This window comes from Poecile atricapillus, chromosome Z, assembly GCF_030490865.1.
Source record: "Poecile atricapillus isolate bPoeAtr1 chromosome Z, bPoeAtr1.hap1, whole genome shotgun sequence".
NCBI classification, from domain to species: Eukaryota; Metazoa; Chordata; class Aves; order Passeriformes; family Paridae; genus Poecile; species Poecile atricapillus.
In genome coordinates, this window is record NC_081289.1 from 42,847,316 (window position 1) to 42,863,111 (window position 15,796).

General features: G+C 38.5%; 1 protein-coding gene across 8 annotated transcripts in view; it reads right to left on the minus strand.

The window, feature by feature from the left end:
• The window catches only part of LOC131572987 (methionine-R-sulfoxide reductase B3, mitochondrial-like), a 79,140-nt gene that overhangs the window by 21,540 nt on the left and 41,804 nt on the right, over positions 1 to 15,796 (minus strand). For all 8 annotated transcript variants that reach the window (XM_058826468.1, XM_058826469.1, XM_058826466.1 and 5 more), the window contains one exon: positions 13,093 to 13,121. In XM_058826468.1, coding sequence (XP_058682451.1) covers positions 13,093 to 13,121 — 29 coding nt within the window. The remainder of the gene's footprint in view (positions 1 to 13,092; positions 13,122 to 15,796) is intronic.

The following is a 15,796-nucleotide window of genomic DNA, read 5'->3' on the forward strand; positions in this document are numbered from 1 at the left end:
GCTCCTTCTTAAAGGAAAGTTGTACAAACATTCTCACCAGAGAAGGCAAAATACAAAATCTTGACAAGGGCTCAGTAGGAAATCTTCCATTCAAATATGCTGATTTTTAAACACAAGGAATATGAAACGCTTACTTGCTGGAAACAAACTTTTTCATAGGGATGTCTTTCACCAAAGAGGCACTCAATGCAGAACAGTCAGTGACCTGCTACTCAGGAGATCCCATAGAGATGCATGGGAGGCTTTTGTTCTAAACAGCTTTGAACGTTCTGTGTTCAAACTGGAGAAGCTTTACAGGACAGACTTAGGTGTCCTAGGATGGCTGAAACAATCTATCAGCTTCTTTGCCTTCTCTTTTCCCTGCCCTCAGTTGTCTTAGTTCTGCTGCTTCCTCATTGTTCACCAGCTCAGGTGTTTATCTGTTTGTGGGGAGAAAGTTTAATTCACTAAACCAGAAGATTATTCAATTATTTTTTTTTTTTCTGGGCTAACAGGCTCAATCAGTTAAATAAGAGGTTAAACAAGCATTGGAGGCAACATGAGGTAGAAGGTGAGAAAACAGGGCAAGGAGTGCAAGGATGACTTACTGTGATATCCCAGACTGATAAAAACTCTACTGTTAGAATAAACTAAACCTCTGAACTCAGCTTTGACACTACATCTGTGCACTAGTATCACAGAAACATGATTATAAACTACCCACACAAGCAACAGATTTGACTAGAAGGCTGTTTGAGGTCAGTGCCTTTATAATTCAAATAAGCCTGTAATCCTTCAGTTCCAAAGATTTCCTCTGTCTCAGTTCCAAAGATCTCCTCTGTCTCAGCATTACGAAAGGCAATGTATGTGAATTTAGAACTTAAATTACCTGGGCTATATCTTTTCACAGTGAGCAGGTAGCAGAGGATGCACTTTTCTGGAAATGGACTGAAATACACTACACTTTTAATTCCCTGAGCATGGTGTGAGGTCTTAAAAAAACAGATAAGAAAAACTCAAAAGCTACAGTATGTCACTTCCCAACCCTTAGCTGTAACAAAGTTTAACCTTTGACACCAAGATATTCCAGTACTGATCCAACCCTATTCAACAAACTCAGACTTTTAAAAAAATACTTCATAACTCCCCACAAGTACCATCTCTGTGTACTTAAGTTCTGAGTGGTCAAAGGGGATTTAGCAGCATTTCAACGGTGGAAGTTGCAGGGACAGGGAAGGACTGGAATTCCAGAGGTTGCTGGGTCTTCCCTCTGTACCTTTCACATCTTCATGAGATTGCAACCAAAATAACACGCATTCTGGCTGCAGGGCCCTCCTAGCCTTAGGAAAAAATGCCTGCTTTAAGTTACCTAGAAGGGACTGTTTGAAGCCCAGACCTCCACTGAAATGCAAAGGGTGTCTAGCACCCTGATTGGTTTGCAGTCCCACCAAAAACTTTTTATGCACTCTGTAACTTCTTCCCAGTTACCCAGGAAAGTGAGGCATACTCATGGTTTTAAATGCTCATGCTGTAATTGCACCACTTCAAGTGTTCTTAATACAGGATTCTTTCTTGTAAAGAAACTAAAGAGCTAAAATACAGTCCGAATCGCTGCAGGAAGAGAACAGAGCCAACAGCACTGTTAGTGGCTGAGAGATGACTTGGTTCCCATGCCACAAGCAACACCCCATAAGGCAGCTCACTGAACACCCAAACAAGCCTTGAAGCTTCTGGCTTTAGAGCAAGAACTAGAGGACCTGAGGACTTCTGACCCACGTTCCAAAACAGACTTTTATAAAATACTTCCCTCCCCTGCAGGCAGCTTAATGACCTGTACAGGCCATATCTGACATCAGCTTCAGAGCCTCACTTTCACCCTGATTAAAACTTTTTGGGATGAAACAAGATAGTGCTTCATTTGGACAAGACACCATCCCATTGCTGTATTTTTGAGGGAGGACGTGGAGTAAGGAGGAGGAAGAGGCCTCAGTATTAAAACTTCCAATGTTCAACCTTTATTTTTCAGTGTTCAGCACTACCATCACTAGGTGTAATATTTGTTTCACTCTGCTACCCTTAACACATTTTGCAGTCTACACCCTAAGAAATATTAAGTGTAAAATACTTGCATAACTATGAATTGTTTTCTAGAAAGGCCTGAAACAAAGTGATCACCCTTTGGAGAGCTGTTCGTGCAATGACTGATCATCTCTATTGTTGGCATCCCCAGGGGTCACAGAAGGGTTCAATTGCATTGTACCAGGGCAGAACAGAAAAGAAAGGCTGTCACAGCCAGATGATTGTAAAATCTAGGAAACCAACCTGTAGGTGCTAGTTATTAAGCATCCAATTAAATGGGGCCTGAGTTTTAAGTTGATGGCAGGTTTGGGAATTTGGTTTTAGTTTCTTTCTACATAATAATAGTGCCTTAAACCAGAGTCTCCAGTGTCTCAAAAACTTTCTGAAAAATTCTTAAATTTTGCAAAAAAATTCGACTGGAAAAGTTAAGAGAATTTGCATAAAAATCAAACCGCTCACCTGTTTTCCACTCTTCATTTTGCAAGCATATAGTGCAAGTCTTTGTTTCAAATGTTTCCTTTCCAATATCAATGTATGTTAAAAAATCTGAGTGGTACATACCCTGCCCCAGTTCAATACATAGAAAAAACAAAAATCTTTTCCTTCAGCTTGCCAGCTTAAACTTGCCTGGATACAGAAGCCCCCAGCCTTGTTTGCATATACAAGTTTAGTCCTCAAAAAATCTCACAGTTCTAGTTCTGGCTAACCCACCCTCTGGGACTAACCTTAGCATCCTCTGTTTGAACATTTTACCTCTTTCTACAGTAAGAATATTTAGCAAGGACTTTGCATCCATCTGAATATGTAAACTGGGTGAGCAGGACAGGCATTAATTTTATTGTATCTTTTTTCTAGCATGTCTTTCTATTCTCCCTGTGTTTAACGATCTACTTTCCTGCATTCATCCCATGCAACTATTTTTCTTATTTTTTTCTTCACTGATCTTTATTAGATCATTTAAATATTTGCATAAGCTTCAGTTGGTATCAGTTTGTTTCCTGTGAGGGTAACATTCTTCACTCTTGCTTTGAATCTTTTTAAAATACCTGATATCACTGCTGCAACTCTACTTCCCCATCATTCATTAGTTCTGAAACAGACCTACACAAATAAACCATATCATTGAACTAATGAGATTTGGGTGGTAAGTTTCTGTAAATACAGCCTGAATTAAAGGTAGAGTGTCTGCATAACTTAGATAATCTTATTTACATTGCAGTGAAGATGACACTGCATGCCCTTCATCTATTAATCTTCATGAATTCAGTGAACACTCTGCTTTATTCTTTCAGCTTCTTTAACAGAGCTTTTTTTTTATTATGTTATTAAATTTGAAGTAACACAGTCCTATCCAAATGTTAAAGCAGAACTTCAGGCTGTAACACATATGATTTCTATGGCATTTTAGTGTTACTGTCCATCTCCATCTGTGTGAGGTTTAACCCTGGCACTAGACAAGACAGTTTATGAAAACTAAAAAAAAACATGCAGGAAGTATTGGCAGAGAAGCGAAATAAATATATTGTTAGTGCTTGTACAAATTAAGAGAAACTCATTAAAGCTCAGTCATTTTGTGGGTAAGTAGAAACATTCCTGGAGGCAAAGTGCCAGGAGAAATCTCATGAGTTTGAGCTTCTGAAGTTTTCCAATAACTCTTTTTGCTGTGGGAAGGAGGGTAGAGGGTGCAGGGATGGACAGAGTCTCTGTACAGTCCATCCCTGTCTTGATCATCTTAAGGCCATGGGGATTTGGATGAAGGTCAGTGTCCTCACTCCCACCCAAATACGGTCAGGCTGCCTTGCCACTCTGGGTGCCATGCCAAAAGGCACCCATGTAAGTGATGACATAGGTCCCAAACTTGGACTTGTCCATAGTCTTCACAGGAAGTGGGGAGGTGGTCAGGTACCCTCTCCCTCCTCCCAGAAACAGGAACCCAGGAAGGGGCATGTCCCACCAGACAGTCTAACTGGTGTGTTACATGTCCTGGCTAGGAGTACGTCCTTTGGGAAGAGATTTCCTGATGTGAGAAAGCAAGTGGAACATGAAAATTTATATTAATTTATCATTAAATAACTTTCACAGAGACTAGAGCAAGGGAATTAAGATTAGAGTTCTGCTATGTATATTTCTTTGCTTTTTTAGGAGCGAGGCTTACTTTTTGTATGGTCTGTACTGTGATGCCTAGAATCAAAGGAGTGAAAGCAGCTGCTGGCATAGATTTCAGCATTGTGCTGAGCTTCAACAGCAAAATGTTGCCTTGTTTAACCACACTGCCACAACTATACAGATACAGGTATGCCTGAGATATGTTGTCATTGTGGGGCAAGGGAAGAGTCACACATGCAGATAGTAAAGAAAATAGAATGATTTAAAAAGACAGCTCCTGTAATTCTCTTCTCCACCAGTTAACAAGTTGATGACCAATGTAAATTCAGTTTGCCACAGTCTTAATAGTATCATTACCTGAAGTACAGTTCTGACAGTAGTCTTTCAATCTGGTTTTTCTTAATATACTTGAAAGCAGGGAGTGCTTTCATTCCAGTGAAACACTGTATCTTTCTTTCTTGCATTTTAAAGTTGTTTCGAGAACCCTGATGCCCTTAACACAGTACTCTATGCAGCAGATTTTTTTATTCACAAGCACATTTTTATGTCACTCTTCAATCTAAATATGTCTTAATTGGTTTCCAGATATTCTGTCGGTGCTGAGCACTGACATTTCAAATTCCACTCCTGTTTGCTTCAGTATTCCTGCAACTCCATTTAAATCCCTTCTAGTGTGTGTGACAGAAAAAAAAAAATCACTGACTGAAGGGGAGACAATAGTATAGTAGTGAGTGTATGAGTACTTCCAAAATCCATAAATCTTAAGGTAAACACTTTTAAAATGAGAATATAAACATAGGAATTCTGTTCTCATGACCACCTCCATGAAAAGTAAGAGCCAAAACCAGAATGCTTCTATTTTTAAATTTAATTTTTCAAAAATACACCCTTCTGTTTTCATATCTGCATTTATTATGTCGGCCTTCCTTAGTGTGGTTAGGGCAGTTAACAGAATAAAAGACTTTGCCTTTCTAAAAGTTTCTCAACAGTGACTTAAAATCAGCGAAATCTCCTCCTATTTAGCTTTTCAAAAATGTCACTTGCTTTCTGGAACATGGCAAAGACAAGTTTAATATTTGCGCCCTAATTGAAGCTAGATTGAATATGATACATTTTTTATTCACTCATATTTTCCTTAGGCCATATCTCTTTGAGTTACATATTTTTCTTCCTGCCTATGAACAGATGAACATTGATGAATGATCAATTTGCAAAACATATTTTATCAGCTTTTCCACATCTGACAATTCTTACACATAATTCAAGAAAAAGTTATAAAAATGCAGCAGTTCTCTGGGGTAACGATTACTGGGGACACATAAGCAGATTTGGTTTGTTTAGGAAAGGTAAGATTTAAAAAGGGAAATGAAAATGCATACAAAGAGAAAAATAGAACTAAAATAATCACAGCAACACTCATCTTTCTCATGAATAAACTCCACAAAAGCTCTGTGTACAAGAGGTTTACAGACACCCAGCAGAAGAACTTGGGAGCAGTTGTGTAGTTCTTCTCTTAAATTTACGATTTTTGCCTGACTAAGCCTCCACAGCATCAGCCATACAAAATTACTCGAGATCCCATCCACTCATCCCCAGCTCTTGGTACATGCATTCCAGTGATAATCTATTCCAACTTTAACCATCAAAGTTATGTTCCTAACTCTAAAATTGATGGGCACTCAAAAGGGTGATTCAGTGTACTCTGAAACAGACTTCTCCAGCAGAAGGGATGAACTCATCTGAGGATGTTAATCTCTTCCAACTGACTCAAGATGAAGCTCACAGGTTGAGGTAGATAGTCACAGTTAGTTAAGATGATCCCACTTCCCCAACATAGCAATAGCTTGAGTAAAATATCCCTCCAAATGAAATGCTACTTTCTCCACAGACACACAGGGATTGTGTGAAAGCCAGACACTGACAAAACCTGAAAGGAATATTATGCAGATAATGAAACTCCTCCATTCCAACAGATAGTATGGAAAAGAAAAGATCAGTGCTAAATTAGGTGCTTCGGTTTTATTCACAAAAGTCAAACACTGTGAATATAGATTCTGTGATCTCAATAGGCACAGTGTTTGGATTGGAGTAAAAAGTCTAAGATTGTTCAGATGCCTGGATCATGGCTGATGGAAAGGTTGGGATCACTTTGTAGAGAACAGTAAGTGGGCAAGGCAACTATATAAATAACAATAAACAGTAATTCACCCCTCAGTGGAAAGCAAGATTGCTAAGACTCCTGATCAGTCAGACAGGGCTACAGTTCTTTCACAACTGCTTTCAGGCCTTGTAACCAAATTCACTGTTGGCTGGCATCACCTGATTGTGATGTCCTTACTCACATAAAACACAGCGCAAATTGTGTCTTTCTTAAACTGGCAGCATTAGACCTTATTGGTGTTTTGACTTAGGACTTAATTCTAAGCAGATGGCTGCTCATATGTACAGTGGCAGTTGCATTGGCATGACACAAACTTGTCTGCCATTACATCTTAAAGGTTGTGGTTGTCGCTAAATTAAGTCAATAAAAGACAAGTTAATTTTCTTTGCTTCATACTCAGATCAACACTAAAGATTGTGATGGTGATCGCTGAACATTCCAGTTTGATTAAAAGCAGCTTGCATTTTTCTCTTTACTTTTAGTACTACAAAACCTGAAATCAGTTTTGATAAGAGACTAAAATGTGAAATAGCAAAAGCTGACAGATCTTTCATATGGTTTCTTAATGGTCATAAATTTACAGCACTACATCAATGAAAGAAAAACATTAAATATTTTAATCTTTATTGAATCTTCTGTCTTTAATAATTATCACATAGCTAGTTTGTACAGTCTCCTTTTCTTTCAAATAACAGATTTATTCTGGTTTCAAGTAATACTGTATATCATTCTCATCATCTTGTACAAACAAGATGTTCTTTTTTTCCTCTAACAAATCCAGAGGGAATAAATAAAAATATCTTGCATCTCTCTCTTATTCAAATTCATAACCCCATAAACCATGCTAATCAAAACAGAAGATGCGCTACTTTGGACAACATGCACGCAGCCACAAAAGATATTGTGCTTAATGAAATGTTGCCTAAAACTGAAACAGGAAAATGCACTTTATGGTAGTGAGAAAATAAGGAGAACAAGAGGGGACACATTTACCATAACGATCCTGTCCTGTTAAATTCATCAAGGCACACAGGCAAAAGACACCCCCATAGTCCTCTGCTTGGTGTATGGCAGCAGCCTACCCCACAGATAAGCTCTTAAAGTCCAAAGAGCACCTGAAGCATTGTGTGTGGGGGCTCCAGCAGGACACCCACTGAATGCCATGGTCTCGCCTCCTCCTCTTTTCTAGGGGCTGACGAGGCTGGCAGTGTGGTGGTTGTCCCAATGGATTTACACAGCTCTAGATTTCCTTTGAGCTCAGTTCTGGTCACAGCAGTGCCAAACACGTCCAGATAGTCACCAGTGTAATGATGCCAAGCTTTACAAGTGATACAAGAGCAGGCGATAATCAGTTACCACACATCAGCACACAGTTCCCTGGGATGTACCAGTGAGATGTCCCAGCTATCTAATACTCCAAGCCACATTACAGCATGGCCCTGAAACACTGACCAGACGGTTCAGTTTGCATCTGACTAAATCATCTTGCTGCTGAACAAATATAACAGGCCATGCTCCCCACCCATTGCATCCCCAACAATCTGCACGAAGACTTGTTAATGCCAAGAACAAAATAGCACTGACAAGTAATAACAAGGCAATCTGAGCTTTTGTTGTTTTTGCAGTAACTGTCTCCCACCATCTCTCTGTGCCAGCTCATACACCTTTTCAAGCATCCAAGCTGGTGGTGGCCAGAGAGAAGAAAATAATTCCTCTAAGCTGAAAGAGAATCTGAAGAGGTCGTTTACCTCATCCAAAAAGCTCTGGAGCATCCCTGTTCTTAAGTATCTCAGTTTATTTTGATACTTTTCCCTCTTACAGATTCTGCAAGATCTTTTAAATAAAGTACTCTGATTATAGGGTCACTATTGAACTCGCCAACATGGTTTTGTTAAGAATACCACTTCTTCCTGTTCCTGAAACTACTTAGCCTTCCTAAGAAGAAATTAAGAACTGCTCTAACACAACCTGGGTGGAGAAGCTGACATCATTAAAATGTAGGAACTTATTTCTTAATCTGTATTTAAATCTTTGATGGGTTAGATCAATGGATGTTTTTACTAAGTAACTTTGCTTTGTCTACCAAAGGTTTCAGGCAAATTACATTTCTTTTGTGCTTCCCTGGTAGCAAAGGTCAGTAAAAGTTACTCACTTTCAAAATGCCTTTTGGTTTTCGTTTCTCTCTTACTTGGGAAGAGGGTTCCTTATGCTCTTAATAGTTGTAGTGATGACTTTTATACAATGGGATTGATGACAGGCTATGGAAAATCAGGCCAGATACTGATGCCTTAAGTTTTAGCTTTCATATTTTCCAGATTCTGTACTGCATTAGTATATAACACTGAACTTCATATAAAGTGTTAGCAAGTTCTCTTCACAGTTTAGTTAGACAAAATAATCCTTTTCCAGCCTGAGAACTAAGGACACCATTACTGCTTCAGGTCCAAAAAGCATAAACAACAGTGAATTGAGGAGAGCAATCTGGGAGGATGGGACTTAATAACCTGAAATTGTAATTGGACAATTAGCCCCAGTATGTAAATGGACCAATACTTATAAAAGTGAAAACATGTGATCCGTCATGCATCTTGGGTGTAGGCTCGGCTGGGCTCTTGTACTGCCCAAGTTATATCCTTTGAAGGCCTTTTAAGTAAACACCTACTTTATTCCTTTAACTCTGTCTAGCCTCTGTTCTTGGTAGCCTCTCATGGCATCAATACAGAGAGTTTGGAAAGCCTATTGCAGAACATCTGGAAGTGTAACCAAGAGGAATTTGTGAGAGGAAAATATCTGATCACCTCCAACCTTGTAATTCTGTTCATTTATTCTCTAGCACCTGTGCTGAATCATGTAGCCTTGCAAGTTAGTACATTGTAGTGGCCACATTCAAGGAAAGATACCAGTAAACACTAGAGGTGAGAAGGGAAAGGATGGGAACCTTGATGGTGATATAGGGGTGGCATGTTGTGCAATAGTGAAGATGTGGGGACACACTCATTCTGGTGGAAAATGCAATGTGCAGAGAGGAGAAATGTCCTTCAGAGTCACTGGCTGACACTGTGAATCCAGGCAAGGCAGGCAAAAGAAATTCCAGGAACTGCTGGGGGCTCCTTGACTTCCTTTGTATTTGATTTCTGGGGCAGCAGGAATTCAACGTAAGGTCATGTGTAGCTGTCCCTCAAGACAGCCTCTAGGTGCATGGGCAGCTATTACAGCTTAATTCCTCATACTAATTGGAGTGTTTCCAAAGTATTGACACAAAGAGTGACATACAATCACATACACTATCTTTACATTTCATTTGATATGTAGAAGCAAGGGACAGAAGAACAGGTTTGGGAGTTAACGTCTCTTTTTTTGAGAGAAGTGTAAAGCTGGCACAGCAGATGATGGACACAGCTGAAGGCACTGTGTGTCCTTGGGCACTCTTTTTCTTCAGTGCACAGATGTTTCTATAACATGGTGCTTCCCTGACTGTCTTTTCTGTATCCTGAATCCTACATTCCATGGTCTAAGCTGCAGATACACAAAAAAGACTCCATTGGAGTCCTTGCATATTGCCCATGAATTTGTCCTTCCTTTCTAACACAGCACAAAACTGATTTTTTTTTTGCCTGTGATTTCACTGTGAACACTCGAACGCAATAAGCATTTTAGACACTAACACAATATTGGCAATAAGAACAAAATTGTTTCACCTGTGGTTTTTTGCAGTTTACTTTGTTCTCTAACAAACTGTGAGGAAAAAAGTATTTTTCCTACAACCTTTTTTGCTTTCAAGTACTTTGTTGGAAAAAAATCTATTTTAAGTACTAGTAGAATTCATCATATTATGACAGGAAAGCAAAATTGTTTCATTTAAATGATCTTCTAACAGCGTGAAGCTAACCCCATGGTCTCTGAGACAGAAATTCTGCCAGCTATAGACTTATAAAGAATCGGCAGAGAAAAAGAAGTTTTTCAGATGGAGCTGTTAGTCATGATATGAAAAATGTGTGTCCCCGACAGATGTTATAGTTATTTGTATGATAAATCCTGATCATCACTGTAGGAATTTTGCAGCCTTCTTTTAAGTTAATGCTCAAGTTCCAATTAATCTTCTCTTGACAATGTTTGTCTAATATTTCAATGTTGAACAACATTTCCAGGGTTACATTTGCAGTGAGCCTACTGGGTACTTTAAAAGCTGTATTTCTGACTTTATACTTGCTTCAGAAAGACTTCTTTTAATTCTTCAATGCTTCGCAAATATTTCTAGGAAAGACAAGTATAATAAGCATTGATAAATGTTTATTAAGGGCACATCTAGACTTGCAAGTTAACTGGAATTAACACTGGGGTTAATTTAGAGCAAGCAATAGTTATGGAACAGCTCCCTGGGAAAAAATATGTATTCTATAATAAAATTACCTCATTCTCACGTGCAACACTTGAACTGTTTTGAGTAACATAAGATAAATGAGAACAAAGCATGTTTGTTCCAGTTTGTGGAATCATTACTTTACTTAGGAATGACAGTCTAGGGAATTCAAAATGAAATGACGTATGTGAAAATACCTTTAGGAGTCTCCAAGAAACTTGAGGTTGCATAAATACAGACTCAGATGCCAGCAGCCCTTTTTAAACTAACACTGCATTGACACTTTTCAAAGGTCTGTGTAATGCAGAACATGGTGCTACATAGGGCACTGCACCCACACACACAAAGGGGTTTTTTTACAAGGATGCCATTGCCAATGCACATTGAGTGAACAGGATGCATTCACTCAGCAGGAGGTCTGGGATTATTGTCTGGTTTGGGAAAGTTATAGCAAATTCTTTGGTAGGGAAACAATACCAGTGGTATTTTATTTGGGTGGTAGATGTTGAGTTGATGTTGCCAGTATCTTCACTTCTCTGCTCTTACATATTGGGAACAAAAGAGAAACTTAAGAGTCTCTGTGCCATCTGATTGTCATGAACAGCTTCTTGATGGAAGAAATGAGTGCTCTCCTTATAAGGAGGAGGCAGCTGTACCTCTCACAATGATAAGGGCGTTTTCAGCCTTGGTGTTGCTTGGTTTTAACATTGGTTGTTGGCCGAAACCTGTTCTGAAAGACACAGCACGGATGAGACCAAGGCATTAAACCTTAGTAATTCTCGGTTCCAAGTACAGCATTTGGGGCAAAGATTAAAATGGGACCAGGAGACCAGGTCAGAAACGCCTGGTGACATGTACTGAGCAGGCCCACAGCTGCAATAGTGCCAAACTTTTACTGCTACCTTAGGGAAAACCATGCCCCTGCTTTTGCTGCCAAGGGAGTGGCAGGCAGAATGGCATACCTAGCAGGAGAACTGCTTCAAAAGAAAGTCAGAAAACTACTTGTAGCTTAAGCCACCAAGCAAACTGAAGCTCTGCAGAGAGAATTTTCCCTTCAACAGAAAAGTAGGTGCGTCATTCTGCTCCACATTCTAGTTTTGGTGACTGCACTAAAATAAAGGAGGTAATGGCAGAAAATGTGTCAAGCTATCCCCCATGCAATCCCTCTGTTCTGTCAAGATCAAAAAATCAATCTTAGCATAGAGTTTAATCCAAGAAATATTTAAAGCAAGTAACTTCAAACTCACAGACTAAAATCATAATAGAAGCAAGATGACACAACTATACAAGATGTAGGCACTGGCTGTTTAAATGCTTCCTGCTGTAGATTTCACTCCCATATAGTTCCAAAGATAAAATCTAATGCGGAAAGAAAAAGCAGCGTAATGCCTCATACTTCAAACCCAAATCATGCTGTAACTGGGATAAAAGGAAAGGTGCTATTCCATAAACACCTGATTAATATATATTGTAAAATTCCTAACATTATAAGCAATTATAATCACCGCATTAAGCAAACTATATAGAAGATAACATTGGCCTAAAACCAAAACTGCCATAATAATATCAGGTTTCCTGTTTTAAACAATCTTTTTCATCTTAAAAAAAATGTATTTTGAATTACCTTTTCAGGCAAGGTACATTTTGCCTAGCTTCAGGACACATATATAAAAATAATTTATTATTATTTAAGGAACACTTAGGAATAGTTAACTGAGTAAGTAACAGTCTGGTGTTAGGATATCTGTTTTTTACTCCTACTGCTCCCCTGTTTGCTGTCCTCATTTTTTTCTCTTGTTAGATACACATTAACCTGTTAGACTGACCTTCACTTCCTTCCCAATTCCTCCAACACATTACAATTCTTTAAAAAGACATCTTGTGAGAGACTGCCTTTTGGTAATCCTCTTCAGCTGAGCTTTACAGACTGGTCTGGGATGCATTGTGCACCTGCATCTGACATGAAAATTTGATGACAAATCATCTGTTTCCTGACAGATAGGCTGCACTGACTTCAAATTCTCATGAAATGTTTTTGTCCACCAGGGAGAAAAACATTCTCCTCTATTGCAGTGATCATTTCCAAACTTTAATCCTCCCTTTGCTTTAGTCTGCATTATCATTTACTTGTATTATCATTTTCCTGGGTCAATTAAAGCCTGTTGCAAGATACATCTTCCCAATCATCTTTTGGGAAAATGTAAAGAGACCGGAACTAATGAAAGGAATGAAAGCAAATGTTTCACAGTAACAATGCTGTTTTCAGAGGGTGAGAAATGAAGATCCTTTTTAAGGCTGACCTACCCCAGTTTGTTTAAAACTAAACTGAACTTGAACTGATAAACTACTCTTTTGAGATTAACCTGAATAATGTATATTCAGTAAAACACTGTAAATGTAAACATACCTGAATTGGAGTCAAACTTTGTTTCTGACCTGAAAAAGAAAATAAAAAGTTCGTAAGTTACAAGAACTGCTTTATGCCATAAAAGCCATTTGTCAGACCGATCCCTCCTGCAAATACCATCTTTAACCAGACTGTCTAACTCTGTACATTAACATTTAATGCATTCAAAGGCATTTGAACCCAAATAATAACCATTATCTTTAATATTTTACTGTTTTCTATGCTTTAGAGTTATAAAGAAGATATTTTAAAAGACAAATGACAAAATTAAGAAAATAAAATATAAATTTAAACCAGGATTAAGTTATATACTGTGAATCATAGCATACAGTTATTTGTATGATATTTTCATTTTTGAAATGTCACTAAGAGGATTTAATTCATTCATGAATGTTTCCAATCTACTTTTGAAGCAGACACCATTTCATTGATGTCATATGTATTGTATCCAATGATCTGCACTTAATTGTGCTACATCCTAGGAGGTTTTTGTTTGTGTGTGTCTTCAGTTTACTCACTCTGCACAGGAGTAAGTGGTTTGATTTTCTTAAAAGAGGAAAGTGGAGGGTGGGAGAGAGAAAGGGAGCCAGACCTAAATTTTAACTTGTTTTAAAGTCTTTGCGAAAAGACAATGATGTGTGGATTATGCACCATTAGCTTTGGTCGTGCACTGCCGATTTTTCTGTCCCTAACAAGTAGTGTTTTCTTCTAAGGGCTTAGCACTTAGCAAATGAACCCTATAACCTGTATATTTAATAAAAGGAAGAAAAAATTAGCCCTTGTGGGAACATCATGTTTCAGATATCGGTTAATAATACTTGTAAATGTAGAAGCCTTTGAAGGTCTCAATTCAACTGTGGGAAAACTTAAGTTGGGTAATTACTCAAGATGCTGCTGATATGCTGTCAAGCAGAATTAACCCTATGACTAGGGCTATCTACACAATCTGCTACAAGACAGCATTGTCTATATTGAGCTCTCAAACCAATTAACAGGCATGTTCCAATCAGATTTATATCGCCCACTAACAATCAGTTGTACACATGGTCATGGCTGTCACAGCAGGACACAAGGCCTGACCAGCAGGAGACCTGTTAAAGCATGTTACGTTGGCAGCAAAATGCATTTCCCCAGAAATTCTAAGGAGGAAGTACAATGTTGGATCCTTTTACATCACATCGAGGAAAGGATGTATTTTAGGAAGTTACAGTCCTTTTTTCAGAAACAAATTACTGAAGCCCAAAAACTAATTGTAGATTTATTTTCAACTTTTATTTTATAAGCTTGTACATGTCCTTACATGTAAAGTCTTTTACATGCACTCTGCATTTTTATATAACACACATTGTAATTGTTTACCAAATATCTATGCTACAGCAAATAAAGATGAAATCAATCATAATTTAAAAAGTTAACAGGTTCACATTATTAAAGCAATCAGAAAGGAAACAACTCTCTTCTCCCATCCTGCTCATTCTGCACCTTCCTCCAGTGCTCATAATATTTTGTCTTAAATATAACTCTCAGGAGATGAAAAGGTGAAAGGGAAAAGACACATCTTCATAATTAATATTTTTAAAGTACCACCAAAAGTACCGAACAAAGAAAGCGTGTTGCTGACATGCCTTCACAAGTATCAGCACTAGTGACTTATCTGCCCAGGACACCAGCCCATGCTTAATTTAGCAGTGTAACTCAATTGATATTTGCACCAGCAGGATGAAGTCCCCACCCTGTGAAACGTGGTACCCTGGGGGAAATTCCACTGAATTACAATTAAAGCCACTTAGTCACTGTTTTATTTGCAATATTCTCCTCAAGCTGCTGTATACCTGCCTAACCTATTTTCTCTCTTTCTCATCACTGTATCAGCAACACCTCACATAGACACAATATACAAATCTTACCCTCAGTATCTGTTTATCTGCACGATCAACTTCTTGTTGCCTCAATTCTGGATACTCCCTATCAGCTGGTCAAAAAGAACTCTTGCTTCTCAGCCTGGATGACTTGTTACAGACGCATGCACTGCAACTTGTGACTTCAGCAAACTAGTCCAGGGGCCAAGGTGGCAGAGCACACATGGGGAGGAGGGTTACAAGGGTCACTAGGCACTGTAATGAGTACCAAAGCTCCAAACAGTCATAAATTACTGGACAACACATCAGAAAACTGATATGGGAGTGATAAATGAATCAAACTTTGTCTGGCAACAGTACAATAGCTATGAAAGAAAACACAACATGGGAGGTAGTATTAGGAGCCATCAAGAGCAGGCGGGTCACCTATGTTATGGTCATCCTTTCCCCTTGGGAAAATGATGTAAAATTTAGGACACAGTATTACAGAAACTGTTAGAAATCTTAGTAAGGCACAGAAAAAGTCAAGGAAAATAATGAAGCATCTTTGGCACTGTAAATAAGCAACAAGTGGCATATGTGAGAGAAGCACTCAGCTAGAACAGTCACCTTGGCTACTTGAAGGAATGACAAAGCTTACAGCAATTTTAATGGAAGCAGCATTTTCTTCTTCTTCCAGAATTTATATTTGCTACTCAAGAGAATGTTAGGCAAATGTGTCAGAAACTAATTGCACTTGGTTGTTAAAAATGCTCAACTAAAATATGGTCATTAAATAGGATAAAATTAAATACTGAAAGTACATTCCAAAGGGATGTTCTGCTATACACAAAAATACTCACTTT